General features: G+C 43.8%; 1 protein-coding gene across 4 annotated transcripts in view; it reads right to left on the bottom strand.

Annotated features, from left to right (window-relative positions):
• LOC139102485 (caveolin-3) overlaps window positions 1-14112 on the bottom strand; it is a 124188-nt gene that overhangs the window by 1787 nt on the left and 108289 nt on the right. For 3 of the 4 annotated variants that reach the window (XM_070656401.1, XM_070656403.1, XM_070656402.1), the window contains 3 exons: window positions 2621-3471; window positions 802-890; window positions 188-367 (listed from right to left, as the gene is read on the bottom strand). In XM_070656401.1, the coding sequence (XP_070512502.1) occupies window positions 188-367; window positions 802-888 (267 nt within the window). In that variant the 5' untranslated portion in view covers window positions 889-890; window positions 2621-3471. The other variant, XM_070656400.1, reaches the window with a different exon arrangement.

Below are 14112 nucleotides of genomic sequence, written 5' to 3'. Positions count from 1 at the left end.
AAATAATTAAATTAAATTAAAAATTATTATTTCGTTTATTAATTTTTTTTTTTTCATGAATTTCGTAATAAAGCCAATGTCGCGACGTATGACGTCGCGGTAATCAAGAAAGAAGCGGTATGCAGAAATCGATCGGCGGAAATCAGAGGAAATGAACACACGGTCGGGGTATGGGTTATCGACTCACCTGAAACGCGAGACAGGCGAAGGTAAAGCCCAAACACAGGGCGAGTATAGGCGCGATGAGAACGGAGAGGAGCACGTAGCAACAGCTTCTGGAGAGCCGGAAGCAGTGGCCGCTGAGCCGCCAAGCGCACTCGGGACTCCGGATGCCCTCCGGTTCGCCGATCACATCGTCCCACATCACCTACGATTCGTTTGCGCTCGCATAAAATCGATCGCGCATTAATTCGACGTACGTGCGAATGATCGCCCGGCGGATAAGCGCAGTTATTACTTTATCGCGTGTAAAAGTATAACTAACGAACGCAACGGTCAGCCTAAAGTTCCAGTAGTCCATGTCATTGACCATCGGTCTTCAATTACTTTTGTAGAAATGTTAAATTGCGTGTGAACATTTTCGCGTCGCGTGTTTCCCTGGCAAACTCAAAAATGCACAGTGCAACTGTACCTAACATGATATATAAAATAATTTGTGCTATGCTAGAGAGAGGGAGATGAAAAACATGTGCTATTCGCCATCGTCATAAAACATGATCGTGTTAATTATCCAAGATTCCAGCGGCGTGCAGATATGAATACCGACACGTCGAACGTGACGAGAGATGGCTCTCCATTTACCTGAAGATGCTGGTTCAGGCTGTTGGGGTCCCGGTCCTCCAGCTCTCCGGCGCTTTCGCCTCCCGCGGAGGACTCCGGCTTTTCCATCCCTGGAATACGGATAGACGGGCATTTGGGCATGCCGCAGCGGAAGTTCCTGCACCTCGCCAGCATGGTTCCCCGAAGACCGGCACGACCAGGCTATTTTCCGTTTATTTCCCGCCCGCGAGACTCGGCGAGTTCACGCGCCGCCGATTCGCGGCAAACGAGAACGAGGAACGACTTTCTCTCCTACGCGACGCGTCACCATCGCGAAAATGACGACTATCGCGAGGGATATGTACCCCGAGTACACGTATCCATAAGCCATCGATTATTCCCGTTAAATAATAAATTGGCGCGCTACACTGGCTGCGACCAGCAAGCGACACCGCCCGTCCCCCCGATCGGGAGAAAAAGGAGGAGAACAAAGAGTTGCGATCAAAAGTTGCGCGACGCGCGACGCGCCTTTGCCGATCTCGCGACCAAATGCGGGGGCGCGTGCTCGGAAGGGTGGAGGGCAACGTATTTACGTATATCTATCCTCCCCTGTAATCGCGGACTATCGATTTGAGACGCGACACAGGGCTACACTTTCAACTTTCCTTCGCGTTGACTTCAACTGTTGCACCCGGCTAGATTCTATAGTGGGATTGCGACGAGGTCGCGGATTTTTTTATATATAGCGACACATGTGGCGTCGCGACGTCGTCCCCTACGAGGACGACCGTCGCTCTGAGGGTGAATTCTCGACGTCATTCCTTTCTTGTCGAAAGTGGGGTGTTTTAGAGCGTAAAAATTCGTGAAAAACCCATGCACGTGTTTATAATTAACATAAACTCAAATTTATAAAAAAAATTTATTAAACTAGAAAAAAAAACGTTTTTGGGTCTCAACATGCATCCGTATGTTTTGATTTTATTTTAATTATGTTAAAATTTTAAATCAAAGCCACGACAAAAAAAAAAAGCAAACGGTTTTGTATTTAAAATATCCTGCGTATTTTATCACAGTGTTGGAAGGGTGAAAATAAATTATGCGGCAAATCTGCAAAAAATTACTCGCACTTCAAAGTGTAAAAGAAGTTCAGAAATAGAAACTAGGCATAGAAATTACGCTATATCGCGACTTTGCCCTACTTCCTTCAAGAAAGTTAAAGATTCTATCTATCGTCTGTTCGCTCCCCTTTCTCCCTCATAAAAAAAAAACAGCTTGGCAGTTTTTTTTTAATGCTTCGCGCGATTATTGACTCGTGAAAAGTTTCGATCACCAAGAAACCATAGTTTCTCAGGTGGTTCCTCTTCGTGGCACGGACTTCTACCAGCCAGGTTTCAGTTAACGCGAAACTTCTTCGGAGAAACCCACGTAATTCTCGGTCAATTAATAATAAATGTCTCTATTATACATGACGCGCTACAATATGTCCAACAGGCGCATAAAGTGGAGCTTGGCCGATCGAATTACCTGCCCCGTGTCATCAATTATTTCCGCGATTCTATTCCCACTTGCTACCCTTCGTTCTTAATCATACTCGTCGTCTCGGAATTACGACGGAAAAAAAGAAAAACAAAAAAAAAAAATTAAATTACAAACCGAGGCGTACGATTCTTTTTTTTTATTTCCCTTCTTGTTTCCGACAAGGATGCCGGAACGCCGTTTCTTTGATGCGAGGGGCGGCCTGTCGAGATGCGCGCTACGCAGATACGAGAGATCAGAGAATCACGGAGCCTCCCGAGGGTGGATCCTTCCGAGCGAGCCCACATCCCCGGGAGAGCGCGCTCGCGGATAACTGTATACTCACTCGGTTCGCCGTTCGCCACCCTGGAGCCCCTTATTTTGCCGGTTGATCGTGAAATACTGGAAACGGCCCTTATTGCCAGATATCGCGGCACACGCGCGTCGCCACACTTTTACAGGAGCAAAACGGTATTCGTGGTACACTTGAGCGCCACACGGGGATATAAGCAGACAGGGGAATAATCCGGGGAATGCTGAGGAAGAGAGAGAGAGAAGTGGACAACGGTCAGCGCGGCTGCGCACTGCCGAGGGTTTCAACCCCTCGCGGCCGGGCAGTGCTTGTTGACGTGACTGGGGGTACAACCACCCCGGAAAACGAAAGTGCCCGCGCGACGGTGACGTAATTTCGAGGGATGCCGAAAAGTAAGAAAGTACTCTTGGCGCAAAGTGACGCAGAGTGCAGAGAAAATTAAATTACGACATCGTAGGGTGTTTTAGATAATGTTCGAAACTCATTAAGTGTTTTTTTACGAGTAAAGTTAAATTAATTCTATTATATAATTAGGTAAATTGCTTTCAGGAATAACTTTACGTTTAATTTGTATTTTTTCTTTTCTTTTTTTTTTATATAAATATTAATAAGAATTTAATTACCTTCCTTTGTTATAGATCTGAATCAAAGATTGCGCGGAGAAAAATGTTTCCCTCGATTTATTGATATAATTAGATATGATTAAATATTATTGGAGCGCGATAATTAACATGACGCAAAACAATTGCTATTATTGTTTATTATTAATAATAATATGCGCTTATCAGAGCGCATATCGTACCATTTAAAATTACCATCTACCGTCAACAGATGGAGTTAATAGTATGTACGTCGAAGTTGAGTTGCAGCTTTACCCACAGATTCTATAACACAATCGTAAAATCTCTTTATAAAAATAAATCTTTAAAAATCCTTAATTTTTCTATTATTTCTTAAAAAAAAATTATTTTTAAAATAATATGCAAAAAAATTATAAATCAAATGTGTACAATGTTAAATTGTAAAAATAAAAATTCATGTATTCTTTCAGTAATGTATAAAATTAATTTGTTTGAATAAAGATTGATTATATTAAAAGAAATGCATCTAAAAATTTATTTCTATCACCTGTTTCGTATCCTTGAAAGAGACTAAAAATTTTGTTCCGATATACTTTTTTTTTTCTACATTGTTATCGCTGCAAAAACGATTAGAGAGGCGATCGCTACGATGACACTTTTGACATGGGACACACATCTCGATCCCGATAGAAATCGTCGAGAATCATACGCGGACAATGCGGAGGGTAGCGGCCAGGCTCGATCTGCGGATGATGGAGCAGGGAGATGCGTGAATGGAGGTTGACGTCTGGAGTGTCGCGATGGACATTCCGGCGCTAAAATCGGATCTCGAGCCCAATTGCGTAAGCACGACAGTCACGACAGGCGTTCCCGTCACGAACCCATAACGGGCGCGCACTTTTATCGCTCGTATAGGTGGAAAAGTGCCATACAATCACCCCGTCCTCTCGCGATTTCACACCGAGAATTGCGAGAACGTGAATTCGCAGCTGACACACAACCGCGCTTCGATTCCCGTACGTGTTATTCGTAGTATAATGCAATCTAATCCGGCGATCCATTTGCGCGTTAATTTCCTATAGAATCGCGCATCGACGTTTCACCGCTTCAATCACAATTATCTAAACAATTATTGGTATTTAAATTATATATAATTTATCGCTAATAAAATTTACTCTACTAATTCTGCAAAATTCTTTATAAAACAGCTTTATTACTAGATCCTCGCTTCGTTGTTCAAAATAGAGAGCTAATAGCAAAAGAAATAACAAAAACTGACGAGAAAGGTAAGCGCTTGGATTTCTCGCCACCCCTGCTAGAAGACTACGAAATCCCCATTTTCTTACGTCATCCCCCATGGACGCTGAGTCACGTCGTTCTATCGCACCCCATGGGGCATCGTAAACATCCGCCACCCTCACAGGTTCACCTAGTAAAATTGTATTTTCCCGCGTAACGTTCGAGATATTATGCTTACGAAGCATAGAGTGTACAAAATGTCAAAGGGCCGTCTCGAGAGCATAAGTTGCGCTCGCAGAAATTAAGATCAATCACCAGCGACATGTTAATTAATCGAGAATTAAAATCGTTTCTAATCCATCCTTTCGAGACGTTAATTCCACAAAGTTAAGACCGATTGGCCTCTTCTTTAGAACTCTCTTCCGAGGTTTAATTCCACAGAATCGCGAACGACCAACGTCGACTTTCGAAAGTAGAGATTCATCGTTTCCTTTGAGGGTTTCTTTTATTTTTTACCGTTACTCGCTAGATTTTCATTCGACTATTCGATACTTTGTACGTTAGAGGCACCGCAATAACGAAATGTAAATCTAGCTGTTCCATGGCGCGACCGGACTCGCCAACCGTGTCAATATGTAATTCCTTCGGTTATGAAACGAAAATTTACGAGCACAAGGCCGCCCTGTGCCATTATCATAAGCGAAGAAATTAACGTAATCGCAGTCACGACGGCCCTTTCAATTCCCTCAATAGCGACGGCGGCGGCGGCGGCGGCGACGGCTGCGGCGGCAGCCGATATATAAAACATGTAATTCAAGATTTCCCATGGATCGGTTCGTGCTCGCGATCGGATCTGAATTGCGTCAATACGCGCGCGTTGCATAACGTTCTGTAATATGGCATAACTCCGCGTATCGCGCACACGCCCGTCGCGTTCACGATCACGATATTTCTATTTCGCGGCACTATTGACGGGAAAGAGGGAGGAAAGGGGGATATCGCGATATGATCGACGTAATATGTGGCTCTTGGCCAACGATCAACAATTTATCAGGCTGGAGTCGTTACACGGCCGATTCGTTGAACGTAAACATCTACATTGAACGAGGTATTCTCTCCGCGACGCGAATGGCGAAGTTCGAGCTTCAATTCCCGTTGAATTTCAGAACAAAAACCTTTTATTATGAAATGTTAAAATAAGTACGTTTGTATTAATAAATATAAAATAATCTTCTGCGTAGAATATACTGCGAAATGTTCCTACGTTTTATCTATAATAGAAATGGTACAAATCTTATTTTATTACCACGAGCAAAGGTTTCTTTTTTTTTTTTTTTTTTTTACATCGAGGTTGACTTCCGCGACACCGAGCTTTCTTCGCTCTTCGAGAAGACGTTTTCCACGGGAATTTCGCACTTCGTTTCGACCCGACATCCGGACAGAGCCGATTAAAACGGTCGCAATACGAGTTAATCAGACACAACCGGGATCCGTCGGACGAGGGTAAATGAAATTAGCCCTCCAGCCGAGCGAGAAGTGCCACATTCGTAGAAAGCAGAGAAACAGCTGGAATGCGATTACGCAATACAGATAAAATCAAAATAAGAGATTACCACGCGAGGATGAGACGGAAAGGACTGAAAATCCCGCAATGACATGCAAATATTTAGATAAGATTGTCTACGGCGCGTAACGGTGTCTCGCACAGGCGTCCTCTCCGCAAACATAGTATTTGTGTACATGGAAGCGCTATTATCGCGCGAATAATGAAGCACGATACTCACGCTCAGCTATTTTACCACACGAGAATATACAACGACGTTGCGATAAAAAAAAGTGCATTATTTAAAATTGGATGGAAAAATATTGAAAGAGCTTCTCAATAAACAGAGCATTAATTATTAGACCGGTCTAGAAATAATATCGCTGTCTGTTGTTTTTTTTTCTTCTCCGCCTAACTCACATTGACGGTTATATCATAACTGCGAGTAAATAATCGCGAGACGTTAAAAGTAATACTATATCTATCCGCGTTGCTCAGATTATATTACTAGACGAACGTGCATAACGGTGCAGGGCAGATTGCTATTCTGTATCCGAGAGATAAACACGGGAACTGAGAAGACACGACTAGTGTCTGAAGGTGGTCCGAGACGCGGGCTGGAATCATAAAAGAAGGTAAGAAGGAGCGTAAAAGCGTGAGGAAAACGGGCGTGTGCCCCACGGGAGTAATCGCGAGAGCGCGTTTATTCCAGCTAAAAAGTCGGCAGGAGTGACGCACCCATCGGAGAAAATCCGCGGGGAGAACCGGTCACGTGCGCCTATGCAACGTGCCGCCGGCTGTTCTTGGGTTCACGGCCCGGCTCCACCTTGCCACCGCGGCTAGAAGTTGTGACATAATAGGCTCGCCGATCACCTACGCCGCGCTCGCGCTAACCACGAGGCCGGCGAGCCAACGCAACTCTCTTCGAAATAAAAAGTACTTATCAATATAAATAAAGATTTAATTGAGATAAAAAAAAATATGTATGAGCAAAGATATCAATTATCAGCTTTCAATCGTCTTAAATGTAACGTCTCAATTAGTGTTTTTGTGCATTGATCGCTGCCGCTCTTCAACAAGAATCGACGAGAGATTTCAGAAAAAGGAAAGCGAGGTTACGAATTGCGTTAGATAAAGTTGAGAAAAATCGTTGAAATTACGCGCGTGCACCTGCCGAATCTAGGACGTGGAAAGTAACTGTTTATATTAGCATTACTGTCTTTTTTTTTTTTTTACTTTTTTATCTTTCTACTCGCCCGATGACGCAAGTAAAGACTTGGCGCGGGAGAATATAAATGTTCCGCGTTTTATGGGGTGGTGAAGTTTCTCGGCGATTACACGGCTACGGCCCCCGCGCAGGATAATGAGAATTAATTTTAGATTCCCGGCTTCTCGCCGCGGCGAATATTTCTGTCGCTGGTTTTACCGTTAACGATAATTTCGCTCGTTTGCGGCTACATTACGACACTTCGCCAGGCCGGCCGGCCGTTCGCGCGAGTTGGGCAAGACAAATCCAGCAAAGGTCTTCGTGTCCAGTCACATTGTTCGGAGACCAGGTGGGAGCACTTATGCCGGGATAATGGCAATGTTTATGGCGTATAATTAGTGCTTTAGTTGCGCTATCATACGTCATTTCTGTACCGAGCCTGAATTATCAAAATCGATACGTTGGGAATTAAATTATGAAATATTCAGGAGAACGTCGCGTTTGATATTAAAGAATATTTTAAGCAAAAAAAATATATATATAAATAATATATATAATAATACCTAAAAATATAAAGATTGTAAATTCTAAAAAGATTAAAAAATTTATAGAACAATGAGAAGCATAGAATCAAAATTTGTCAGCGATTCACTTGTCGATCGAATAAACGTGCGAAAAATTCTAAGGGGATAAACATAGGTACACCGAAGGGTAGATTTCTGCGGCGACAGCAGATAGCTCTCGTAATCCTAGACGGCAGAGGCAAGGGATGAGAGAACGGGGAGAAATCAGTCATCGGCAAACCGGCCGGCGCGGTATATACATGCGGTACATGTGAAACTCGACGCACACGACGTTAAAGTCACGTTCTCTAGCTGCCGTTGCCATATCTGCCTTTCAGCGTACCTTAAATTCCTTACAAAATAATTTCGCGTCTTTCAATGTAATTTCTGAAATTACCGAGGAACACTTACGACGCGAAAAATCAACGGCTCGTCCGCGTCGAATTTCCTCGGCGCGAATCGCGCTGATTGTGGTACAAGTACCGGAAAATCTAACAAATTCACGACCGAGTTATTTCTTATACGTTCGAAATTTGCGATAAGTAGATTTATATGCATCCCCGCGAGATGCACATCACCGCCTACGTGCAGGACGGATTATTTATAAACGCATCGATAATACTTATTCGTAAGGGACCAAGTGCAATAACAACGACATGATTTTGCGACAAATCGGTGAAGACGGCTTCGTGTTGACAACGGTTCGCTTCAGTGGCAGATGCCGAATTATCTCGAATCGATATGGCCCTACCGTGCTTTCTGTTTGGGAAAGATATTCACTCATTCATGCACGAGGGCGCGATTAAACTGGACTACTTGTTGACGAGCGGACAGAAATTTCTGAGCGATCGCTCGTTCAATCGTGCGTTGCACGTGTCAAGATTACATGGCGCGTCCACTGTGTCCGTTTACACGAATTGTTTCGTGACGGCAGGTCACGCGCCTGCCTCATGTACCGCGACGCGCGCACGGGCAGAGAATCACGGTCGCGATTACGGACTTGTCCACGCGTCACGCCTTTCCCGGTCAGGCTTTTATCGAGCCGCCCGGTATAACGTGATCACCGTACACGTGGTGGACACGAAAGCCTTATGTAAGAGGACATACAGGTACACCTGAACGCGCATCTCTATGTTCACCACCGTGCGGCACCCGCGAACCGCACTCGTCCCACGAGAGACCCTCAAGATCGCGCTTCGTACGATTGTAGCCTAATTTTACTTCCTGAAAAGAGAACCTTATTCTCGCGTAGAAACAAGATAATTATAAATACGGGAGTATAATAATAGACGTCTTTTTGTGCAGTAATTAATTTATGCAAAAAGGGTATTAATTTCACATCGCTTTTCGCATAGAGTACCGAAATAAATGAGCAATCGTTCGATTTACTATAACAATCGATATTTTCCATGTGAAAATGTAACCAGAAAAATCTCTGTCTAAAAAAAAGTCTGATGTAAAACAAAAAAAAAAAAAAAGAAAAATGTATTATTTATATTTTTTGGAGATATCATCATTAAGATGCATAATGAACATCCGTCCGATACTCTTTACGAGTAAACACGCTCCAAAAATACATTCCTCGAGAAATTTCATTAAAATTAAGCAGAGATTGTAGAGTTTCATAAACAACGGAATGAGTTCAGCTCCTTAACGAGCCTCGGTGCGATAATTATAAATGCTCTCCTCGCTCTCCGCGAAACACCTCAGCGGCGTAAAGACGCCCACGAGTTTTGTATATTATGTATCTTCGCGCACGGAGATTATTATTTTTATCCTACCCCTTTGAAGGTAAAGATACGCAAAAATAAAAGAAGTTTAACGCAAACGTGCGACCGAGCGTGCCTTCAATCTCACTATCGTTGACTCCCGCCTTGACATGTTAAATTCTGAAAAGAAAAAAAAAAAAACATATGCACGCACGTTAGTGAGCCTACGTTCTAAAACATCGACTATTAAATCGCGAATAGAAGACACTCGGTTCAAATTTAAATCAAAGGTAGGTGATTTTAGGTCCAATTGGTTTTACAAAAAATAATTAACGAAACTTTCGAATTAATCGACGAACGCTCGGCTCAGAATCGCTGCGCTTGCTGCCGGCGCCGCGATAACGTGAATCAGGCATCGCTCTCGGATGCAATTATCATCGTGGCGATGCTATTGTTGGACGTGGCGACGATAACGCCCCGAGAAAAATAACGCGGTGGCCCGCAATGAAAAATGAGCCGACGCGCTAACTCGCGTTGCATGCCGCGTAACACTTATCTCGCGGCTCCGTTCCGCCGCTTGCGTTCCTCCTCGCGGGCTTCCGAAGCGTGCAGCCCGGGCCCCCTTGTCTGCTCCAGAAACCTACTTTTTCGAGTCACCGCGGCAGCGACGGGTCCCCCGCAATCTCGCGTGCCGCCAGCTGTTATGTCAACCGCGACGCGTTGGAGGAAGGAGAAAAAAGTGCGCCCACAGGCCGAGGAATATTTTAGCCACCTTTCCCATCCCCCCACCCCCTCATCAGCTCTCGACCGCCTCCGCTCGATCGCTAAAGCGCGCGGATCTCGGATAATCGAGTTCCCTGCAACCGGAATTAAATCGCCTCGCGATTCCGAGCTCGAGGGAGCACGAACTGGAGCACTTCCGAAAGCGCCGAGCCGATGAACCGGCAAAAATCAAGATAATAATAAGCCCAAGTTCCAAGATCTATTTCAGAGCTAATGTGACGATAAATAAATTCTACTACAATAGAAAAACGCGACTTGCGGCTATGAATAAAGCTTCTATTTGCGGAATGACCTATTGTGAGATGATTACGTCAATTACCTAACCACAGGCTATAGGCGACCGCTTTTACATGCCGCGTTGTCGCGTTTCTGACGCTCCTTAGACGAATCGTATACAGAGAATACAAGATTGTCCGTACATTAAGCCCAACGAGCGCTATTAATGTAAAGGATGAATGAAAGGAGATTTTGAACACAGAAACCGATTAGAAGAAAATTCAACTGTAATCCGGAGGCTTCGTTGTCATATTTCTTTCTTTTTCCCTTCAATTTTAATATTTTAATCAACGGAGCTGCGGTATCCTTATTGTATATTCGTAGTTTAACATTTCGCAAACGACTAATTGCAGAGAATTTATTCTAATTCGTGTTGATAAAACACGATTCAATTTTCCAAGTAATGTAAGATCAAGTAAAAACGTTACTATTTATTGCTCACTTGATATTTATCGTCAGCTTGTTACATAACCGCCCGCGATGCGACTGCAATTGCATCTCCTGCAATCGCAGTCGTCGTAAGTATCGGCGGTGATTTTTCAATTAGTCTCTTTGTCTTTTTTATTTACCAGGGACTGCGCGGTTCGCCGCGAACGTCGCGATAACTCTATAAACACGCGATAAGTGAGATTCGCGCACATTACAATAGCGCGACTTAGTCTCTTCACGTGACCTAAATCGCTAATATCGCGCGAGAAACACGACGTGAGATCGAAGCGAAGAATTTCAAATAGATTTAGAATTACATTTAGCTAATGAACGCTTTTGAAAATTATTTTTACGCGACAAGACGGATGGAAAGCGACGAGAAATTAATTATCTCTAAATAAATAATTAAAATTAATATAACTGTCTTCAGCGTGAAATTCAAATCAGATTTGTTAAAATTATAATTAAGTTTCAGTTAAATTTAATTAAATCACGCTGTTTTTTTTTTTTTTTTTTACTACGAAACACCAAGACGATGAGTGATTAAAAGCTTCGGCGAAATGCTCCACTTATCGCGAGGGTGTAACAAACGTAAAGTCTAAAATTATTGAGATGGAAATCAACTTGGTGCACATGCCCAAATAACAAGGCGAGGAACCAATCGGGGAGAACGACGATGCAGATCGCGGTGTGCGCGCAAACATATTTGCAGCCGACGTGAGAAATTGATAACGGGCCTCCTTATCGCGATTACGATGCAGCTGCGCGGTCGCGGCGATCGTCCGCTATCATCGCGGGCGTTGCAGCATCACACATCGCGCAAATTTGCTATTTTAATCGGCAGACGGGAGAGGGAAAGTAGGAATGATGTAACCGCATGCATAATACCGTGAGATTTAAATATAGCCATCCGCCGTCGGGAATGTCACGACATTTCGCGTCAATCTCACGGCGCGAAGCAAAATGCGACCGGTCAAAAAAAAATTGCGCTGCGTACGACAGGTTTCGTACCTCGGGGGAAATCTCGCCCAGAACCACCGACCGAATAATATCGAAACGCTTCGCAACTGCTCCTGCGCGTCGTCGAGAGAGAAAAAAAAAAGCCTCGATTTCGCAGACTCCGAATCTGTTCTCGGTTAGACGATTGAAACAATCGCCGTGCGTTTCAACAGCCGTATCGTATTAATAATTATCGCACTCACCGTTTGCATTGGCGCGTGCATTCCATATTTTACCGCTCGCCTTATCACGCGACTTTGATAACGCCCGCCCGTCGATTTAAGGTGTATTCACCACCAAGTGCGAAAGTAAAGCGAGTAGATGGTCCTCTCCGACTGCATTTCTTTTTATCCTTTTAATAACAAAGCAATATTTAATTCAACCTCGAGGCGCTGAACGCGGAAGAAAAAGGCGACTGACCAAGAATATTTAAATTTTCGAGCGTTTAAAGAACAACGAACAAATAAATTTGACAAGGAAATTGTTGCTCAAAAAATAAAAAAAAAAATTTTTTTATTTAGTTCATGAGAAGTCAATTGCTTTGTATTGTAATTGACATGTTTTCGAGGAATTGCGCGTGTCAATTACGGCGATTACGTCAAGCAATTGATCGAAAAATGGTAGAAGATAGGGACTCAACGCCATCCCAGCAAACATATGCATTCGCGCGCGCAAAGTGCAGTTAGTATGTTAATCGCGCGCGCGCGCTTACGTAATTTAGCGCTAGGTAAAAGCAATGATTTATTACTAGCTCGTTAATTGGCGAGATACTATTCTGAGCTAAGAGATTCTAATTAGGAATCCACCGACCGGTTGAGTTAAACGAGCGATAAGTACCGCGAGTGCATCGCTATTACGGATAAATCGCGTCTTTTCCTTTTCGATTATCGATCGTGTTAACAGCGTTATTGTCAAACAAGAATTAATTAAAATATGTGTGTCGGTTTTGAAGATTGCTCCGTTAAACTAATTAATAAAAGACAGCTATATTAATTGATTCTGCATCGTTCTCGTAACACCGTTTGGCATTTTAATCGAAATATTAATTTAATAGAAGCTCTAAACGAAATAGCTCTTTAATATAATTATATTAAACGTGGAATAATACTTATTAGACAGTTAATGCGCGTAAATACGCAATGATTGAAACACTTAATGTTTAATAAGTCTGTATTCGGCGATTTCTGCGCAATTTGTCTCGGCACGCCGACCAACGCAGCGACCATGTTTATTTAATAAAAGTCTAGACTGCACCGCGCTGCGAAAATACTCGACCGTGTTTTGATAAGAGGATCGCCGGTCGTCGAACTGTCCGGCAACGCGCGGCGGAGTGTCAAACAATGCTCGAGACAATGATTCGCGAGGAATGCACACTCAGAGTACGCATATGTGCCGCGCGCCGTGAATCCGAATGTGCTAATCGTGCACCTGCAGTTTTGAGACAAACAGGCTTTCGAAGAGCGGCGAAAGGAAAACATTTCCGACAATCTCTAAAATAGAATACGGGAGGGTAAAAGAAAAAATGTCAATCGCTTTCTCCATCTCGATCCATCTCACGCGATTTTATCCTGATCTACTGACTTCTCGCATCCAAGAAAAAAAAAAAAAATAATAAAGAAAAAAAAAACTAGAACGAGATACGTTCTCAGATCCGTAACACCTTGAGTATTAAAACTTGCCGTTATTACGAGGCGGCCTGCGAAGAACGACGCGCCTTGGATGGTCTAGAAACGCGGCCGCGCATGGAAATCTCTATATTTATAAAACGAGCTCTCGCGCCGCAAGCCCGCAAGACGGCCGATTATTGCTAACGGCGGGCGTAAACAATGATTGCGCAACGTGACGCAACTCTTATCGCGAGATGCACCGAGCGCGACGGCGAATCGATCGAAGTGAGGAGGCGAGGCACTCCCGGCCGCCGCCGTCGTCGTCTTTCGTGGCCAAAAGACGCTGTTCGCCGCTTCGTGCCGATCGTCGAAAGTTCAACGCACGCGGGCGCGCGATATTTCGCGCAAGGTCGGCGATATCTCCCGATAACGACTTGTTAATTACAAGTCGTTACTCAGAAACGCCTTCGCGATTGCCACCGCGAGAAGCGGCGAAAGCGTGAAGGAATATTCCAGAGGAGGAGAACAATGCCGATTCTCAAACAAAAAGGAAACGCATCTCGCACGGAGGATTTAAATATCGACGAAA

This window comes from Cardiocondyla obscurior, linkage group LG05 (assembly GCF_019399895.1).
Source record: "Cardiocondyla obscurior isolate alpha-2009 linkage group LG05, Cobs3.1, whole genome shotgun sequence".
NCBI classification, from domain to species: domain Eukaryota; kingdom Metazoa; phylum Arthropoda; class Insecta; order Hymenoptera; family Formicidae; genus Cardiocondyla; species Cardiocondyla obscurior.
Note: the sequence above shows the minus strand (reverse complement) of the source record. Positions and strands in the feature narration are given on the sequence as shown.